Raw genomic sequence first — 20847 nt, 5'->3', positions numbered from 1 at the left:
CTACACTATACCATTATCATCCATATGTTTATCCAATAAACTTTTAAATGCCCTCAATGTTGGCGAGTTCACTACTGTAGCAGGTAGGGCATTCCACGGCCTCACTACTCTTTGCGTAAAGAACCTACCCCTGACCTCTGTCCTATATCTATTACCCCTCAGTTTAAGGCTATGTCCCCTCGTGCTAGCCATTTCCATCCGCGGGAGAAGGCTCTCACTGTCCACCCTATCTAACCCTCTGATCATTTTGTATGCCTCTATTAAGTCTCCTCTTAACCTTCTTCTCTCTAACGAAAACAACCTCAAGTCCATCAGCCTTTCCTCATAAGATTTTCCCTCCATACCAGGCAACATCCTGGTAAATCTCCTCTGCACCCGTTCCAAAGCCTCCACGTCTTTCCTATAATGCGGTGACCAGAACTGTACGCAATACTCCAAATGCGGCCGTACCAGAGTTCTGTACAACCACAGATCCATGCCTTAAGTTCACCCACCTTATTCCTGATGCTTCTTGCGTTGAAGTATACACACTTCAATCCATCTCTGTGCCTGCAAGTACTCTCCTTTGTCAGTGTTACCTTCCCCACTGCCTCACTACACGCTTTGACGTCCTGAACATCGGCTACCTTAGTTGCTGGACTACAAATCCGGTTCCCATTCCCCTGCCAAATTAGTTTAAACCCTCCCGAAGAGTACTAGAAAACCTCCCTCACAGGATATTGGTGCCCCTCTGGTTCGGATGCAACCTGTCCTGCTTGTACAGGTCCCACCTTCCCCAGAATGCACTCCAATTATCCAAATACCTGAAGCCCTCCCTCCTACACCATTCCTGCAGCCATGTGTTGAACTGCACTCTCTCCCTATTCCTAGCCTCGCTATCACGTGGCACCGGCAACAAACCAGAGATGACAACTCGGTCTGTCCTGGCTTTTAACTTCCAGCCTAACTCCCTAAACTTCCTGTTTATTATATCCACGCCCCTTTTCCTACCTACGTCGTTGGTACCAATGTGCACCACGACTTCTGGCTGCTCCCCCTCCCCCTTAAGGATCCTGAAGACACGATCCGAGACATTCCTGGCCCTGGCACCCGGGAGGCAACATACCTTCCGGGAGTCTCGCTCTCAACCACAGAATCTCCTATCTATTCCCCTAACCATTGAGTCTCCTATCCCTATCGCTTTTCTATTCTCCCCCCTTCCCTTCTGAGCCACAGAGCCGGACTCAGTGCCTTCCCCCGGTAGGTCATCCCCCCAACAGCATCCAAAACGGTATACTTGTTTTGAAGGGGAACGGCCACGAGGGATCCCTGCACTGTCTGCCCGTTCGTTTTCTTTCCCCTGACTGTAACCCAGCTACTCTTGTCCTGTACCTTGGGTGTGGTTCCCTCCCTGTAACTTTTATCTATTACCCTCTCTGCCTCCCGGATGATCCGAAGTTCATCTAACTCTAGTTACCTAACATGGTCTCCGAGGAGCTGGAGTTGGGTGCACTTCCCGCAGGTATAGTCAGCGGGGACACTGGTGGTATTCCTCACCACCCACATCCTACAAGAGCATGCAACTGCCCTCGCCTCCATCCCCTCTTACCTTACAGAATATAGCATATAGCTGCCCTGTGGACCAACTGGAACTCCACCCTTCGACTCTGCTCCCAGTCAGCTGCACTCTCTGTAAATTCCCGACTCCCTTCACGCTCTTTGAAGAAATGTAGGAAATGAAATGAAAGGAGCACCGTACTCCCTCCTCATCTAACTCCCTCAGTCACCAAACTCTCACTACAGCACTCAAATGCACCCAAATTCAGCACTCCCTCAGTCACCAAACTCTCACTATAGCACTCAAATGCACCCAAATTCAGCACTCCCTCAGTCACCAAACTCTCACTATAGCACTCAAATGCACCCAAATTCAGCACTCAGTGCAAACAAAGTCTGCACTGTAGGGGATCACCTTTATACTGTGAATCTTGCCTCTGAAAACTGGCCTAATCCAATTAACTAATTGACAAGCTCCAGCTGCAAGTAGCTACAAGTAGAACCTTTGTTTAAAGCTGATTGAAAATTCACCTTCTTCTAAACCAAACAGCAACTTTTAAGTTAATTAACTAAATAAAAGAAAGACTGGACTTTAGATAAAAAATGAACCCTTATTATCCCTCAGTCACCAAACTCTCACTATAGCACTCAGTACAAAACTTCTCTATTTGTCGTCTACATTTCGCGTGATCTACTGTGCTCTGCCTTTGTTCTGTGGTGGAGCAATGGAGCACTCGTAAAGCTGCCTTTAAATCTGCGCATTGTCTTGTTAACTGTGCTACCTGCTGTTCTGTCTCTTCTCGTACCAAAATTGCACGCTGTGTATCTTGGTAGGCTTTATCGTACTGGGTCTGAAAGCTGCTAAGGTGAAGAAAACAAAATTGGTGTGCCGTTTGACATCAGCCATCTCTTTATCTTTAGATGCCAACTGTTCCCGGAGTTGCTCATTAGTCTTTTCACTTTCACTATTGCTTCCCTCATTCTTCTCCTCTTTTTCAACTAGCTGTCTGCGGAGCATCCTCACGACCTCCTCTGTGCCTCGCAACTGTGCCAAACAGGACTATTGCCATCAGCTTACGAACTTTCATTGCATTCTTCTTATGTACCTCGGTTAGTCCCACCAGGTTTGTCCTATGCTTCCTGGACCTGACTCATCATTTGAACAAAACTAGGACCAAAGGGGCCCTTCAAATACTTCCTCAATTCCTCTTCCCATATGGGGCACTGCTCTGCTCTGTTGGTCGCAGTGACCTCGGGTTCCTGCGGGTTCATTAGGCGTTCCATTGCTTTTGTGGCCATTGCTAATATTATCTCTGTTTTCCTACCCAAGTTCTCTTTTGCTCTGCTTCTGACTTATCTTTTACCGTCAATTTGTGACAGGGGGAATAAGGCGGTGATTTGAACAGCGGGTATGGCAGAGGTTATTTTCTGGTTCACAATACTCCCGATAGTTTTACGCAAAATCGGATGAGTTTACCTTCTATCCCTGTTTGTACGCATGCAAGTTAATACACACTTCCGAATCTTGGTGATTTGATCGATACGGGCCTTACACTTGTGGTTTCTTTCACTTTTCCTCAATTGGACTTCTAATGCAAAGTTTTGTGGGTTCTCTCGGAGTGACAAAATCACGGCTAGGTCGAGTCACGTCAGATGTCGCCAATAATGTTGCCAATCGACACTGGAGGTGCCTTTAATGTTGCTCTTTTTAATGAGTGGAATACTATCCAACCAATTGGCAGCAATAATGTTGCCAAATTAACTAGATATGGCAGTTATTAATGATAATATTGCTTTTCAGAGTCGCCAGGTATCAAATGATACCACCACAAAGCTTTACCGGATATCGATCAAAGACCAAACAACCAGCTAGTCAGTTCAAGTTCAAAGATAGTTTATTTACACACAAGGATTACTTCGACATACAACATAAAACACTACAAGTTAAACTACACATAACAACTACAATAACCTATACTTAACTTCAGGGCAACCGGCTCTTTGCAGATGAACAATGCCGTTGTTTGGATCTTGCGTGGCTGGGTAGAAGAAGTGGCTTCATTTCTGTTGGGCTCATCCGTCTAGTAGCAATCATTGGTCTTGAACTTGTCTTCTGGTCGTAATGCTACACTTGGTTTTAGGCGTCGGCCGGGGCCAAGAGAGACCGAACACATGGCTGTGTTTCTTTTTTATCCCGCTGGAATTTCGTGCTCTTTGGAGTGGTCCTTAGCTTTGGACCGAATAATTAGACAGGATTCGATCACTGCCTTCGACTTTGGCCAATAAAGTGCCTTGATAGCTGGGCGTGACCTGAGCGGTCATTGACCTTGGCTGTTTGGGCTTTCTTAGCAAAGGGAGTAGCGTCGATTAGTCTGCATCTGTATCGGTTACCTGAGCACAGTCCTTTTGTTCTGGAGAAATGGGCCATTAGAATGCAAATGAGCGGGGGTTTGATCACATCTAGCTATCTGGGTTGCAAATACACACACAAGCTCTGAGTGTGTCTGAGTCCTGGGTTGGCCATAATTCCCATGGTCCTTTGCAGGTAGCCATCTGAGATGGCTACAGATGGAGATGAGGAGAAATTTCTTCACCCAGAGAATGGTGAGCCTGTGGAAATTGCTCCCACAGAAAACAGTTGAGGGCAAAAGGCAGCATGGTGGTGCAGTGGTTCATAGTTCGATCCCGGCCCCGGGTCACTGGCGGTGTGGAGTTTGGACATTTTCCCTTGACTGCGTGGGTCTCACCCCACTACCCAAAATTTGTGCAAAGTAGGTGGATTGGCCACGTTAAATTGCCTTTAATTGGAAAGAAATGAATTGGGTACTCTAAATTTAAAAAAAACATTGTATATTTTCAAGGAGTTATATATAGCTTTTGTGGATAAACGTTTCAAAGGATATGGGGGAAAGCGGAAATAGGTTACTCAGTTGGATGTTCAGCCATAGAATCATAGAGATGTTTCTACATCATAGAAAAGCGTTTACGTCTTGTCAAAAAAACCCACCTAAGTATATACATCCCATTTTCCAGCACTTGGCCCATAGTCTTGTATGCCTTGGCATCACAAGTACACATCTAAATAGTCTCTGTCTCCACCACCCTTTCAGGCAGTGAGTTCCACACTTCCACCAATCTCTGGGTGAAAAAGTTTTTCCTCACATGGGCAGCATGGTGGCACAGGGGTTAGCACAGTTGCTTCACAAATCCAGGGTCCCAGGTTCGATTTCCGACTTGGGTCACTGTCTGTGTGGAGTCTGCATATTCTCCCCATGTCTGCATGGGTTTCCTCCGGGTGCTCCAGTTTTCTCCCACAGTCCAAAGATGTGTCAGGTGGATTGGTCATGCTAAATTGCCCTTGGGTTAGGTGGGGTTATGGGGATGGACTGGAGGTGTTGGGTGCTCTTTCCAAGAGCCGGTGCAGACTTGATGGGCCAAATGGCCTCCTTCTGCACTGTAAATTCTATGATGATCCCCTCTAAATCTCCTTGGGATCGGCATCAAGACCCTTGCTCTTCATGAGCTGTACCGAGGTGTGCAGGGCACAATTTCAAAACATTAAATGGAGATAGCAGATTAGTGAAATGGGCCAAATAAGTGGCAGATGCAATTTGATGCAGAGGAGAAGTTATTCAATGGTAGGAAGAATATGGAGAGATAATATAAAATAAAGGTTAATTCTAAAGCGATTGCAGGAGCAGAGGGATCTGGGTGTATGTGCGCATAAATCACTGAAATTGGCTGAACAAGTTGAGAGTTGAGACCATAGTTAACAAAGTATACTGCATCCTAGGCTTTATTTATATGCATAGAGTACAAAAGCAAAGTTCTATGTTAAGCCTAATTCAACTTCAACTGGAATATTGCGACCAGTTCTGGATGCTACACTTTAGTGGCGGCATTTGCAAGAATGCAAAAAGGATTCATGAGAATGTTTCCAGAGATAAACACCTTCAGTTACATAGATAGCTTGAAGAAAGTGGGACTGATGTTCTTGGAAAAGAGAATGTTAAGAGATCAAGAGACATTCAAAATCATGAGGAGTCTGGACAGAGTAAATAGGGAAAAATTATTCACATTGTCAGAAGAATTGAGAACACAGTTTTAAGGTAATTGTCAAAAGATTCAATGGAAAATGAAGAGAATCTTTTTCACGCAGTGGGTAGTTAAGATCTGGAAAGCAGTGCCTGAGAGTATATTGGAGGCAGGTTCAATTGAGACTTTCAAGAGGGAATTGGATTATCATCTGAAAAGGAAGAATGTTCAGGGAAAAGTGGGGGAGTGGCATGAGGTGAATTGTTCAGTCAGAGAACCGGCCCAGACACACCTGGTTGAATGGCTTCCTTCAGTGCTGAAACAATTCTGTAACCTATGAGCATCGAAGACAAAGTTACCCACTTGATTGATAAATTTTAAAAGTGGTTAGTGAGGCAGATGTAAGACCCTTCCGAAGTCCTTTGTCTGCAGGGGTGAAGGCAGACATGTTAGCAGGGTGCGTACCCCCCTACCCAGCCAGGTCCACCGGGCTACATGGTGGCTCCGGTCTGCACTGCAGAACCTGCTCCCGCGTGTCCTCCTACCCCACTGCTTCCCCATCTCCACACCCACTCCTGGCTGTTCCCCCTGGTACTCTGGCCCAATCGGCGGCCAGCATCGTGGGGGCCTCTGGCCCGGGCGCCCGTCCTTGCTGCCAGGGCTACCGGTGGTTGGTGTTGCCCATGCCAGCGGTGTACTCCGTTGCTCTCATCTGGCACCCTCCTGCAGGGGCTACTGTGGGTGTTGCCCTTGGGTAGACCGCATGCTGCCTCGCCAGTGGCTGGTAGGGGTCCGGTGGGCGGGGGGGGGGGGGGGAGAATTGGTGGTGACTGTGATGCGAGGGTGGTGGGGTGGGCGCACCCATAAGGCCGGTGTCACTCTGCACAACTAGGGGCCACGGTGTGCGGTCAGTGGGGTGCGCAGCAAGATGGCTGCCTTACAGGCCACGGCAATGACATAGAACATAGAACATAGAAAATACAGCACAGAACAGGCCCTTCGGCCCACGATGTTGTGCCGAACCTTTGTCCTAGATTAATCATAGATTATCATTGAATTTACAGTGCAGAAGGAGGCCATTCGGCCCTTTGAGTCTGCACCGGCTCTTGGAAAGAGCACCCTACCCAAACTCAACACCTTCACCCAACACCAAGGGCAATTTGGACATTAAGGGCAATTTATCATTGGCCAATTCACCTAACCTGCACATCTTTGGATTGTGGGAGGAAACCGGAGCACCCGGAGGAAACCCACGCAGACACGGGGAGGACGTGCAGACTCCGCACAGTCAGTGACCCAAGCCGGAATCGAACCTGGGACCCTGGAGCTGTGAAGCAATTGTGCTATCCACAATGCTACCGTGCTGCCCTTGAGAACAAATAAATCTACACTATATCATTTAACCGTAATCCATGTACCTATCCAATAGCTGCTTGAAGGTCCCTAATGTTTCCGACTCAACTACTTCCACAGGCAGTGCATTCCATGCCCCCACTACTCTCTGGGTAAAGAACCTACCTCTGATATCCCTCCTATATCTTCCACCTTTCACCTTAAATTTATGTCCCCTTGTAATGGTTTGTTCCACCCGGGGAAAAAGTCTCTGACTGTCTACTCTATCTATTCCCCTGATCATCTTATAAACCTCTTTCAAGTCGCCCCTCATCCTTCTCCGTTCTAATGAGAAAAGGCCTAGCACCCTCAACCTTTCCTCGTAAGACCTACTCTCCATTCCAGGCAACATCCTGGTAAATCTTCTTTGCACCTTTTCCAAAGCTTCCACATCCTTCCTAAAATGAGGCGACCAGAACTGTACACAGTACTCCAAATGTGGCCTTACCAAAGTTTTGTACAGCTGCATCATCACCTCACGGCTCTTAAATTCAATCCCTCTGTTAATGAACGCGAGCACACCATAGGCCTTCTTCACAGCTCTATCCACTTGAGTGGCAACTTTCAAAGATGTATGAACAGAGACCCCAAGATCTCTCTGCTCCTCCACATTGCCAAGAACTCTACCGTTAACCCTGTATTCCGCATTCATATTTGTCCTTCCAAAATGGACAACCTCACACTTTTCAGGGTTAAACTCCATCTGCCACTTCTCAGCCCAGCTCTGCATCCTATCTATGTCTCTTTGCAGCCGACAACAGCCCTCCTTACTATCCACAACTCCACCAATCTTCGTATCATCTGCAAATTTACTGACCCACCCTTCAACTCCCTCATCCAAGTCATTAATGAAAATCACAAACAGCAGAGGACCCAGAACTGATCCCTGCGGTACGCCACTGGTAACTGGGATCCAGGCTGAATATTTGCCATCCACCACCACTCTCTGACTTCTATCGGTTAGCCAGTTCGTTATCCAACTGGCCAAATTTCCCACTATCCCATGCCTCCTTACTTTCTGCATAAGCCTACCATGGGGAACTTTATCAAATGCCTTACTAAAATCCATGTACACTACATCCACTGCTTTACCTTCATCCACATGCTTGGTCACCTCCTCAAAGAATTCAATAAGATTTGTAAGGCAAGACCTACCCCTCACAAATCCGTGCTGACTATCCCTAATCAAGCAGTGTCTTTCCAGATGCTCAGAAATCCTATCCTTCAGTACCCTTTCCATTACTTTGCCTACCACCGAAGTAAGACTAACTGGCCTGTAATTCCCAGGGTTATCCCTAGTCCCTTTTTTGAACAGGGGCACGACATTCGCCACTCTCCAATCCCCTGGTACCACCCCTGTTGACAGTGAGGACGAAAAGATCATTGCCAACGGCTCTGCAATTTCATCTCTTGCTTCCCATAGAATCCTTGGATATATCCCGTCAGGCCCGGGGGACTTGTCTATCCTCAAGTTTTTCAAAATGCCCAACACATCTTCCTTCCTAACAAGTATTTCCTCGAGCTTACCAATCTGTTTCACACTGTCCTCTCCAACAATATCGCCCCTCTCAGTTGTAAATACAGAAGAAAAGTACTCGTTCAAGACCTCTCCTATCTCTTCAGACTCAATACACAATCTCCCGCTACTGTCCTTGATCGGACCTACCCTCGCTCTAGTCATTCTCATATTTCTCACATATGTGTAAAAGGCCTTGGGGTTTTCCTTGATCCTACCCGCCAAAGATTGTTCATGCCCTCTCTTAGCTCTCCTAATCCCTTTCTTCAGTTCCCTCCTGGCTATCTTGTATCCCTCCAATGCCCTGTCTGAACCTTGTTTCCTCAGCCTTACATAAGTCACCTTTTTCCTCTTAACAAGACATTCAACCTCTCTTGTCAACCATGGTTCCCTCACTCGACCAACTCTTCCCTGCCTGACAGGGACATACATATCAAGGACACGTAGCACCTGTTCCTTGAACAAGTTCCACATTTCATTTGTGTCCTTCCCTGCCAGCCTATGTTCCCAACTTATGCACTTCAATTCTTGTCTGACAACATCGTATTTACCCTTCCCCCAATTGTAAACCTTGCCCTGTTGCACGTACCTATCCCTCTCCATTACTAAAGTGAAAGTCACAGAATTGTGGTCACTATCTCCAAAATGCTCCCCCACTAACAAATCTATCACTTGCCCTGGCTCATTACCCAGTACTAAATCCAATATTGCCCCTCCTCTGGTCGGACAATCTACATACTGCGTTAGAAAAGCTTCCTGGACACACTGCACAAACACCACCCCATCCAAACTATTTGATCTAAAGAGTTTCCACTCAATATTTGGGAAGTTAAAGTCGCCCATGACTACTCCCCTATGACTTCTGCACCTTTCCAAAATCTGTTTCCCAATCTGTTCCTCCACATCTCTGCTACTATTGGGGGGCCTATAGAAAACTCCTAACAAGGTGACTGCTCCTTTCCCATTTCTGACTTCAACCCATACTACCCCAGTAGGCTGATACTCCTCGAACTGCCTTTCTGCAGCTGTTATACTATCTCTAATTAATAATGCCACCCCCCCCCCACCTCTTTTACCACCCTCCCTAATCTTATTGAAACATCTATAACCAGGGACCTCCAACAACCATTTCTGCCCCTCTTCTATCCAAGTTTCCGTGATGGCCACCACATCGTAGTCCCAAGTACCGATCCATGCCTTAAGTTCACCCACCTTATTCCTGATGCTTCTTGCGTTGAAGTATACACACTTCAACGCCTCTCCGTGCCTGCAAGTACTCTCCTTTGTCAGTGTTCCCTTCCCCACTGCCTCATTACACGCTTTCGCGTCCTGAATATCGGCTACCTTAGTTGCTGGACTACAAATCCGGTTCCCATTCCCCTGCCAAATTAGTTTAAACCCTCCCGAAGAGTACTAGAAAACCTCCCTCCCAGGATATTGGTGCCCCTCTGGTTCAGATGCAACCCGTCCTGCTTGCACAGGTCCCACCTTCCCCAGAATGCGCTCCAATTATCCAAATACCTGAAGCCCTCCCTCCTACACCATTCCTGCAGCCACGTGTTCAACTGCACTCTCTCCCTATTCCTAGCCTCGCTATCACGTGGCACCGGCAACAAACCAGAGATGACAACTCTGTCTGTCCTGGCTTTTAACTTCCAGCCTAACTCCCTAAACTTGTTTATTACCTCCACACCCCTTTTCCTACCTATGTCGTTGGTACCAATGTGCACCACGACTTCTGGCTGCTCACCCTCCCCCTTAAGGATCCTGAAGACACGATCCGAGACATCCCTGGCCCTGGCACCCGGGAGGCAACATACCTTCCGGGAGTCTCGCTCGCGACCACAGAATCTCCTATCTATTCCCCTAACCATTGAATCTCCTACAACTATTGCTTTTCTATTCTCCCCCCTTCCCTTCTGAGCCCCAGAGCCAGACTCAGTGCCAGAGACCTGGCCGCTAGGGCCTTCCCCCGGTAGGTCATCCCCCCCAACAGCATCCAAAACGGTATACTTGTTTTGAAGGGGAACGGCCACGAGGGATCCCTGCACTTTCTGCCTGTTTGTTTTTTTCCCCCTGACTGTAACCCAGCTATTCTTGTCCTGTACCTTGGGTGTGGTTACCTCCTTGTAACTCTTCTCAATCACCCCCTCTGCCTCCCGGATGATCCGAAGTTCATCCAGCTTCAGCTCCAGTTCCCTAACACGGTCTTTGAGGAGCTGAAGTTGGGTGCACTTCCCGCAGGTATAGTCAGCGGGGACACCGGTGGTATCCCTCACCACCCACATCCTACAGGAGGAGCATGTAACTGGCCTAGCCTCCATCCCCTCTTACCTGACAGAATATAGCTGCCCTGTGGACTAACTAGATCTCCGCCCACCGACCCTGCTCCCAGTCAGCTACACTTTCTGTAAACTCCTGGCTCTCTTCGCACTCTTTGCGGAAATGTCGGAAACAAAATGAAAGGAGCGCCTTACTCCCTCCTCACCTAACTCCCTTGGTCACCAAACTCTCACTATCACACTCAAATGCACCAAATTTAGCACTCAGTGCAAACAAAGTCTGCACTGTAGGGGATCACTTTTATACTGTGAATCTAGCCTCTGAAAACCTGGCCTAATCCAATTAACTAATTAACAAGCTCCAGCTGCAAGTGCCTACAAGTAGAAGCCGGTTTAAAGCTTATTGAAAATTCACCTTCTTCTAAACCAAACAGCAACTTTTAAGTTAATTAACTAAATAAAAGAAAGACTAAACTTTAGATAAAAATGAAGCCTTATACTCCCTTGGTCACCAAACTCTCACTATCACACTCAAATGCACCAAATTCAGCACTCAGTGCAAACCTATGACGGTCCATGTCTGGACACATCGGTCCTATCGGGTATCATCCTGACGCCCCCCCCCTCCCCAGGCTTGGCGGAGCCCCCCCCCACCGGCAGGACCGGCAGCCCCTCTCTCTCGCTCGCCAGGCATGGCCCCTGTTTCCCAATTTTTAAAAGCACAAGTGACACTCGCCGTCGAGAATTCCCTCCCGGCGGTGGTGGGGCATCGCCAATGCCCAGAGAATACTGGGTCAGGCTTGTTAATGAGCAGATCTTTCAATATGTTCGAGGCAGAGATTATTAGATTTGTAATAAGGCAGGGGGTGAAAGATTATCAAGGATGAATGGGAATGTGGAGTTGAGGTTACAATCAGATGAACAATGATCTTATTGAATGGCGGATCAGGTTCAAGGGGCTGTGTAGCCTACTCCTGCTCCTCATTCATATGTTGGTATGTACCCCATCCACCAACACCTTTATGCACCAACAGAGACCGCCTCAGAGGAGGAGAAAGATTACATTTTACCACTAGTTGCAGGGCATGCTGGACAAGGTACGCAGCTATGATATCAAGCTATTGATAGGTGACCGCAATGCTAAACGCGATGGCAACCAGCTAGAACCGAACAGTGTGATTGAACCCCATGGGTCAGCTAACATGCCCAACAGAAATAGCGAGCGTACGCTGCCCTGCTGTAGCATTGGGAATACCTACTTCAAACACAAGGACATCCACAAAAAGTCATGAAACCCGAGGAAGATTGATTATACATGCATCAGTAGCAGATGGAGTGCATTCCTACAAGATATCTGGATGCGTCAAAGCGCTGATGTAATATCTGATCACCAAATTGTGTTAGGCAAGATCCACCTGAAACTGAACAACGCAACAGTCAGGAAGTCACAAAGGTCATCCGCAATGAGAAACTGAAGGACATGGGCATGTCGGATAGTATTCAGCTGGCCTTCTCCAATAGTTTCAAAGCACTAATGAAGCCAGGCAACCCTGAGGAGCACTGTAAAATCTTCAAAAGGGGATTAATGAGTGCAGAAGTCACCACTGAGCAGAGAGGAACCAACCAAAAAAATTGTGGATCACTGATCCAACATGGAAGTTGATTGATGAAAGAAATTTGGCAACGGACAAGAGGGACCAGGAAAAGAATATTAAACAAAGACAATGAGAAGTATAGCAACTTGGATGACATTGTGAAGAAGAGCTGCAGGAGAGACAAATGAGGATGGATAGAATTAAAAGGCAGGGAAGCACAAGAAGCAGAAAATCGGAACAACTCCACGGTGTACGGGATGGAATAGGCACTAATTGGTACGAGAAGCAGCACCACTGTACCAATCAAGTGCAAGTTTAGTAGGAAGCTATTGACAGACGAGAAGCAGGAGGGAAAGTGGGTGGAACTCTTTCGAGAGTTCCTCAATTAGCCACATGCAAGCTCTGTGCTCAGGTTCAAAGACAGCACTACACCTCAGCAGCCGAATGTCAACTTGGGAGAATTTGCTAGATCAAACGTCCAAGGATTCTGAAGAACAACAAAGCACCTGGGATTGATGAAATATTTCAAGAGCTCACAGACCTGTTCAATAAGATCTGGACTGTGGAAGACATCCTGGATGATTGGAGGCGAGGGGTAATCATTAAGCTACCAAAGAAAGGGAACTTCAGCGACTGCAACAACTGGAGGGGCATAAGACTGCTGTCAATACCTGGTAAACCAGAAGACAGTACCCTTCTTGAAGAACAGGCAAGTTTCTGGGGTGGCAGATCATGCTGCAAGCAGACTTTATGCTCAGGAAGATCATAGAGCGCAGCCTAGAGTATTAGTAGCAACTCATTATCAGGCTCATTGATTCAAAAAGCCTTTTGATAGCATCCATCAGTAGTCACTCTGGTACATCGCAAGACAGTACAGTATCTGGGAGTGATATATTAACATCTTTAAAACCTTGTACTGTGACTCCAGCTGCTGTGTCACGACTACTACAGGCACCATGGATTCTTTAAACATCATCACGGGCAGCACGGTAGCATTGTGGATAGCACAATTGCTTCACAGCTCCAGGGTCCCAGGTTCGAATCCAGTTTGGGTCACTGCTTGTGCGGAGTCTGCACATCCTCCCCGTGTCTGCGTGGGTTTCCTCCGGGTGCTCCGGTTTCCTCCCACAGTCCAAAGATGTGCAGGTTAGGTGATAAATTGCCCTTATTGTCCAAAATTGCCCTCAGTGTTGAGTGGGGTTACTGGGTTATGGGGATAGAGTGGAGGTATTGACCTTGGGTAGGGTGCTCTTTCCAAGAGCTGGTGCAGACTCGATGGGCCAAATGGCCTCCTTCTGCACTGTAAATTCTATGATTCTATGATCACAGGAATATGACTAGATGGCATACTCTCCCGATTCCTTTTGTTCTTGGCTATCAATTTCAACACAAGGAGGACGATAGTGGCTGTAAACTTTGGCATCCTGTGGCAATGCCACCAGTTGATGGATCTGGATTTCACAGATGGCATCGCCTCACTAGCTGACGAACCATATACCCAATTTAAATTTATATTTCTTCTCAAATTCTGCATACCATTACTGAAGCAAATATGTGAGGCAGGTCCCTGAAAAGGTATTTCATATGGTACATGCAGAAAGAACTCACAGCTGCCACAATATTTAATTTACCTTAAAAAAATACTTTGGATACATACAGCTATCAAATTTTGGTTTCATGTGTCATTAAATTAAGGCTACTTTACCTTGACAGGTGCATATAGTTAGTGAATGCTGCACCGGCTTGCAGCAGCAATCCAATGGACAAAACCTTCAGTACAGTGTGCATAGGTCCACCTTTCTTAATTGATCGCCAGATTGGTTGAGTGTATATGCAGGCTGCTATGAAGTAAGCCAATACTAGCAGGAAGTAGAAATCATGTAACCCTGTGAAAAGAATAAAGACATCTCACAGTTCACAAGTGAGCAGAATGCTAAAATCAAATGAGGTGCTGCTCATATGAACATTTCTAATCTTTAATTAATCCTCCTGTTACAGCGAACATACTTACAATCTACATCAGTCTCAACAGATTATTTAGACTGCTATCTACAAACTATATCAATAACTTTGATGAGGGGACAGAGTATAATGTCTCCAATTTTGCTGATGATACAAAATTACATGGAAAAATAAATGATGAGGAGAATTAAAAAATAGGCTGCAAAGAGATACGGGACAGATTGAGTGAGTAAGCGAGACGATGGGATGGAATGTAACATTGGGAAGTGTGAAATTATCCACTTTTGAAGGAAAAATATAATTTTTTTTAAATAGTGACAGACCAGGAAATGTTCCTATTCCAAAGGATCTCGTAAAAGAACCACAATCAGGAAAGTAAATGGTATGTTAACTTATATTATAAAGACATTGGAGTATAAGAGTAAAATAGGTTTTTGGCAATGTTAGAGAGTCTTGGTGAGACCACACCCGAGTGTTGTGTACAGTTTTGGTCTCCTGACCTAAGGAAGAAGAATGAGCCTTGGAGGGAGTGCAACAAATATTCACTAGTCGGATTCCTGGGATGAGGGGAATAGTCCAATGAGAAGTGAGTGAGTTGATGAAGACTACATACTGCACAATTTCAAAGAATTATCTAGTTGAAACATACTAATTTTAAAAAATGCTTGATGGGCTGGATGCTGAAAGGATGCTTCTTTTGTCTAGAACTAGGGAAGGGGGGGCAGGATTCACAAAATCTGGGATTGTCATTTAGGACTGAGATGTGAAGAATTATTTTTTCCTCAAATCATAGAATTTACAGTGCAGGAGGCCATTCATCCCATTGGGTCTGCACCGGCCCTTGGAAAGAGTACCCCTCCCAAGCCCACATCTCCACCCTATCCCCGTAACCTAGCAACCCTACCTAATCTTTCTGGACACTAAGGGAACTTAGCATGGCCAATTCACCTAATCTGCACATCTTTGGACTTACGGAAGAAACCGGAGCACCCGGAGGAAACTACTGCACCACGCAGACACAGGGAGAAAGTGCAAACTCCACATAGACTCACCTGAGGAAGGAGCAGCGCTCCGAAAGCTAGTGACATCGAAACAAACCTGTTGGACTTTAACCTGGTGTTGTAAGACTTCGTACTCCACATAGACAGTCACCCGAGGCTGCAATTGAACCCGGGACCCTGGAGCTGTGAGGTGGCAGTGCTTACCACTGTGCCATGGTGGCACTCAAATTTAAATGTTCAGTATATTCAAGACAGAGGTTGATAGAAACTTTGGATACCAATAAAGGGATTTGAAGGTAAGGTATGAAGGTGGAATTAAGGTACGAGATCAACCATAATTGCATTGAATGCTGAAGCAGCCTCAACGGGCAAAATGGCTTACTTCTGCTTCGATTTCTCATGTTCTTAATCATAGACCAATCAGATTAACAATACAATAAAATACCTTGTTTGATGTTATACCAGTTTCTGTTTAACTATTCATTTAACCTCTCTCTTTCCTGTTGCAAGTTTGACCATTGCTCCCTTACCAGACTTTAAGCCTCAGCACCCACCCACAATGACCCATGCCATTTTTACTACTCATTCAACTCCACTCACCTAACCTTCTCCCCAGCTTTTTGGCCTTCCATGATTATCATCCTAGGAATCCTGTGGCGAGTAATTCACCTCCTGACTCCCCAAACCTGTCCACCATCCACAAGGCGTAAGTCAGGAGTGTGATGGAATACTCTCCACTTTCCTGGATGAGTGTAGTTTCCACAACACTCGAGAAGCTCGACACCAGCTAGGACAAAGCAGCCTGCTTGATTGCTCCCCCTTCCACAAACATTCCATCCCTCCACCACCAATGAACAGTAGCAGCCGTGTGTACCACCTTCAAGATGCACTGAAGGAACTCACCAAGGTTCGTTAGGTTAGTTTAGCACAGGGGTAAATAGCTAGCTTTTAAAGCAGACCAAACTTTTGTAAAGCTTTTGTCATCTGTTCGAATAAGGTATCCTTATCAGTAAACTGAACTCCTGTCAAAACCAGGAGCCTATCCATGTTGCTCACTCTAGCACAGTCAAGTAATTTAAAGGCCAACACAGACTGTAGAAATTCCAGATTGTGTTTCTGCAGCCTTTTATATAGTCTGCCAAATTCCATTATATAGTCTTCCATGGAGATATCCTCCATTTTCCAGAACTTATCAAAATCCGACCATGCTTCATACGCACTTAACAAGTCATCTTTCTTATAAATCTTATCCATATAATGTAATAAAGTCTCCAGACCTTCTTCTGAGTCTAACTCTTCCAATTCCAGCTCAGAAAGCACTTGTTTTGGATTTGACTGCCATATGGTAGAGAAAGAGCCAATGCCATACCTTGTTTTCTCTTTCGCAAAGCAGTTATTTTAGTCCACATAACTACTGCACTTCTCCATTGGTCATACGATTCCCTTTCAGAAAATAAGGGAGGATAGTCATATCCAGCCATCTTTATCCTGGGTTCAGCCATGTGTCTTTTTTGTTTTTTCCTTCTCACTCACTCCTTGGTTTGATCAGGAAAAGTTGTATCTTTCAAACCTTCACATTTGCACAGCGACCATCCTCTGCTACCATTGTTGGACGTTTTAGTTGCTGTGAAATGAAGAGTCTAACGTTCTTGTTCCTTTTCACCAAACACCACTTATTTCACTTCCACAGCCTCTGCACAAAACTCTTAACACACCACCTGACAGAGGCCACCTGAAGCCCGTTTACATATCAGTGTCAATTAATGGATACTTAACATAAATGAGACAACTAATTGCAATGTCTCTTAACCCCTTACTTAACGCTCCGGCACCTCGCATCCAGTCTCATGGGCACAAATCTATGGATGTAGCAAATCGGTGGCAATAACAACATACCCTCCAACCCCAAGTGCTGCTTATATTGCCCCCACACCCTGAAAGCTGACACCACAACTGGGCTCGCAGAGTACCTGGCCAGAGAGAACAGCAAAGGTACCAACAACAAAGCCCTCAAACTCGTTCCCCTACACGATACTGCCGCCACATGTCCCCAGACCTACCTCTCCACAGCCCACTTCCTTACCATCGCAATATTTGCCGCCCAATAATAGTTTGTCAAATTTGGCAATGCAAGCTCCCTCCGCTCCAAACAAACCCGCCGCACACGCCACACAAATCCTGAGATCAACCCATTGACTCTCCTGAAAAAAAAACTCTGGGACAAAGATAGGGAGGTTCTGAAACACGAACAGAAACATAGGCAGCACTATCATTTTCACTGTCTGCACCCGTGTCAAGCCAAGCAACAGCAGCAACTCATCCCACCTCTTAAAATTCACCTTCACCCCTCCACCAATCAGGCCAAGTTCAATCTATGCAGCTGGGCCCAGCTGCTCGGCACCCAAATACCAACGTACCTAATGTTTGGCCCCACCACCTTGAACGATAACTCCCCCAAATTCCTTTGCTGCCCTCTGGCAATGATCGGTAATACCTCACTCTTTCCCATGTTCAATTTATATTCTGAAAACCAGCAATATTCCCCTAAAATCTCCATAATCCCCCCAATGCTGCCCGACAGGTACAAAATGTATAATAACAAGTCATCCACATTCAGCGAAACCCTGTTTGGTAACCCTCCCGCCCAATCCTCTGCAGACCTGAGATGCCCAAAGCGCCATTACCAAAGCAAAAAGCATTGGAGAGAGCGGGCACCCCGCCTCGTCCTGCGGTGAAGCCCAAAGTACCGCGAACTCACTCGCTTCGTCGCCACACTTGCCACCGGCACCTGAAACAGCAGCCGAACCCAATCCACAAATCCCTGCCTGATACCAAACCGCCCCAGCACCTCGAACAGGTGTGCCCACTCCACCCGGTCAAAAACCCTCTCCGTGTTCATCGCCACTACTACCTCCACCTCCTGCCGCCCACCAGAGGGCATCATAATCATGTTAGGTAACCTCTGCACATTCACTGACAGTTGCCTTCCTTTCACAAATCCCGCCTGACCCTCTCCAATCACCCCGGTACACAGTTCTCAATCCGTGATGCAAGCACCTTCGCCAAAAGCCTCGCATTTCATTCTCTCCCTTGCCTCATTATACGTCCTCACCAGCAGTGACTCCAGCTCTGTCCCAAACTTTTTATAAAACTCTACTGGGAACCCATCAGGACCTGGGCCTTTTCCCGTCTGCATCATAGTGTTCAATTCTGGTCGCCACACTACCAGAAGGATGTGGAGGCTTTAGAGAGGGTGCAGAAGAGATTTACCAGAATGTTGCCTGGTATGGAGGGCATTAGCTATGAGGAGCGGTTGAATAAACTCGGTTTGTTCTCACTGGAACGAAGGAGGTTGAGGGGAGACCTGATAGAGGTATACAAAATTATGAGGGGCATAGACAGAGTGGATAGTCAGAGGCTTTTCCCCAGGGTAGAGGGGTCAATTACTAGGGGGCATAGGTTTAAGGTGAGAGGGGCAAGGTTTAGAGTAGATGTATGAGGCAAGTTTTTTACGCAGAGGGTAGTGGGTACATATTAACTTACTTGCCTTGCAGGTCAGCTGTTGAGTTCGGGAGTGAGAGCTGGGACCTTAGAATCAGCGCGGGAATTTTGAAAAGCGCGGGGGCTGCGAGACAGAGGGGACCATTTAAAAGGTTGCTGTCTGTGGTGAGGTGAGTACATATTAACTTACTTGCCTTGCAGGTCAGCTGTTGAGTTCGGGAGTGAGAGCTGGGACCTTAGAATCAGCGCGGGAATTTTGAAAAGCGCGGGGGCTGCGAGACAGAGGGGACCATTTAAAAGGTTGCTGTCTGTGGTGAGGTGAGTACATATTAACTTACTTGCCTTGCAGGTCAGCTGTTGAGTTCGGGAGTGAGAGCTGGGACCTTAGAATCAGCGCGGGAATTTTGAAAAGCGCGGGGGCTGCGAGACAGAGGGGACCATTTAAAAGGTTGCTGTCTGTGGTGAGGTGAGTACATATTAACTTACTTGCCTTGCAGGTCAGCTGTTGAGTTCGGGAGTGAGAGCTGGGACCTTAGAATCAGCGCGGGAATTTTGAAAAGCGCGGGGGCTGCGAGACAGAGGGGACCATTTAAAAGGTTGCTGTCTGTGGTGAGGTGAGTACATATTAACTTACTTGCCTTGCAGGTCAGCTGTTGAGTTCGGGAGTGAGAGCTGGGACCTTAGAATCAGCGCGGGAATTTTGAAAAGCGCGGGGGCTGCGAGACAGAGGGGACCATTTAAAAGGTTGCTGTCTGTGGTGAGGTGAGTACATATTAACTTACTTGCCTTGCAGGTCAGCTGTTGAGTTCGGGAGTGAGAGCTGGGACCTTAGAATCAGCGCGGGAATTTTGAAAAGCGCGGGGGCTGCGAGACAGAGGGGACCATTTAAAAGGTTGCTGTCTGTGGTGAGGTGAGTACATATTAACTTACTTGCCTTGCAGGTCAGCTGTTGAGTTCGGGAGTGAGAGCTGGGACCTTAGAATCAGCGCGGGAATTTTGAAAAGCGCGGGGGCTGCGAGACAGAGGGGACCATTTAAAAGGTTGCTGTCTGTGGTGAGGTGAGTACATATTAACTTACTTGCCTTGCAGGTCAGCTGTTGAGTTCGGGAGTGAGAGCTGGGACCTTAGAATCAACGCGGGAATTTTGAAAAGCGCGGGGGCTGCGAGACAGAGGGGACCATTTAAAAGGTTGCTGTCTGTGGTGAGGTGAGTACATATTAACTTACTTGCCTTGCAGGTCAGCTGTTGAGTTCGGGAGTGAGAGCTGGGACCTTAGAATCAGCGCGGGAATTTTGAAAAAGCGCAGATTAACAACTTGCTTACCTTGCAGGCCAAGTCGATTTCAGCAGGAGCGGAGCAGGTTAGTCCATTTCTGCGGGGGCAGTGCGGAAGTGATTTCTGGGAGGTAAGTTTCTCCTTTAAATAAATTTTTAAAAAAAAATTCTAGTGTTTAAGGTGGGAACAGGAAGTCGACCCGCGGACGTCTGGGAAGACCCTCACCAATAAATTCTGGTGGAGAGGAAACCCGAGACACTACACGTGTAGTGTCTCCCACCCGCCCTCCTCCTCTAACCTAATAATAAAACCCTTTGGAGTGAGGTAAGTACCATATTTTATTATTGTTATTAATAATTTTTATTCTTTCTTTTTTTTTTATATATAAATTTTTTTTTTAAATTTAGTTGTTAGCCAGATCTTGGTAGAAAGTTAGAGGAATGGCAGGGAAGGGAGTGCAATGTTCCTCCTGCAGGATGTTTGAGGTGAGGGATGCCGTTAGTGTCCCTGCTGATTTTACCTGCAGGAAGTGCTGCCATCTCCAGCTCCTCCAAGACCGAGTTAGGGAACTGGAGCTGGAGTTGGAAGAACTTCGGATCATTCGGGAGGCAGAGGGGGTCATAGATAGCAGCTTCAGGGAATTAGTTACACCAAAGATTGGAGATAGATGGGTAACTGTAAGAGGGACGGGGAAAAAACAGTCAGTGCAGGGATCCCCTGCGGTCGTTCCCCTGAGAAACAAGTATACCGCT

The 20847-nt window shown here is 46.7% G+C and overlaps 1 protein-coding gene across 2 annotated transcripts in view; it reads right to left on the bottom strand.

The window, feature by feature from the left end:
* Positions 1 to 20847, bottom strand: part of gpr180 (G protein-coupled receptor 180) — a 291090-nt gene that overhangs the window by 107028 nt on the left and 163215 nt on the right. For both annotated transcript variants that reach the window (XR_011935125.1, XM_072476231.1), the window contains exon 4: positions 14062 to 14242. Coding sequence is in view for 1 of the 2 variants with exons in the window: in XM_072476231.1 (XP_072332332.1) it covers positions 14062 to 14242 (181 nt within the window). In the remaining variant the exon portion in view is untranslated. The remainder of the gene's footprint in view (positions 1 to 14061; positions 14243 to 20847) is intronic.

Source organism: Scyliorhinus torazame, chromosome 15 (genome assembly GCF_047496885.1).
Source record: "Scyliorhinus torazame isolate Kashiwa2021f chromosome 15, sScyTor2.1, whole genome shotgun sequence".
Lineage (NCBI taxonomy): Eukaryota > Metazoa > Chordata > Chondrichthyes > Carcharhiniformes > Scyliorhinidae > Scyliorhinus > Scyliorhinus torazame.
This window is presented reverse-complemented; position numbering and strand designations above follow the sequence as displayed.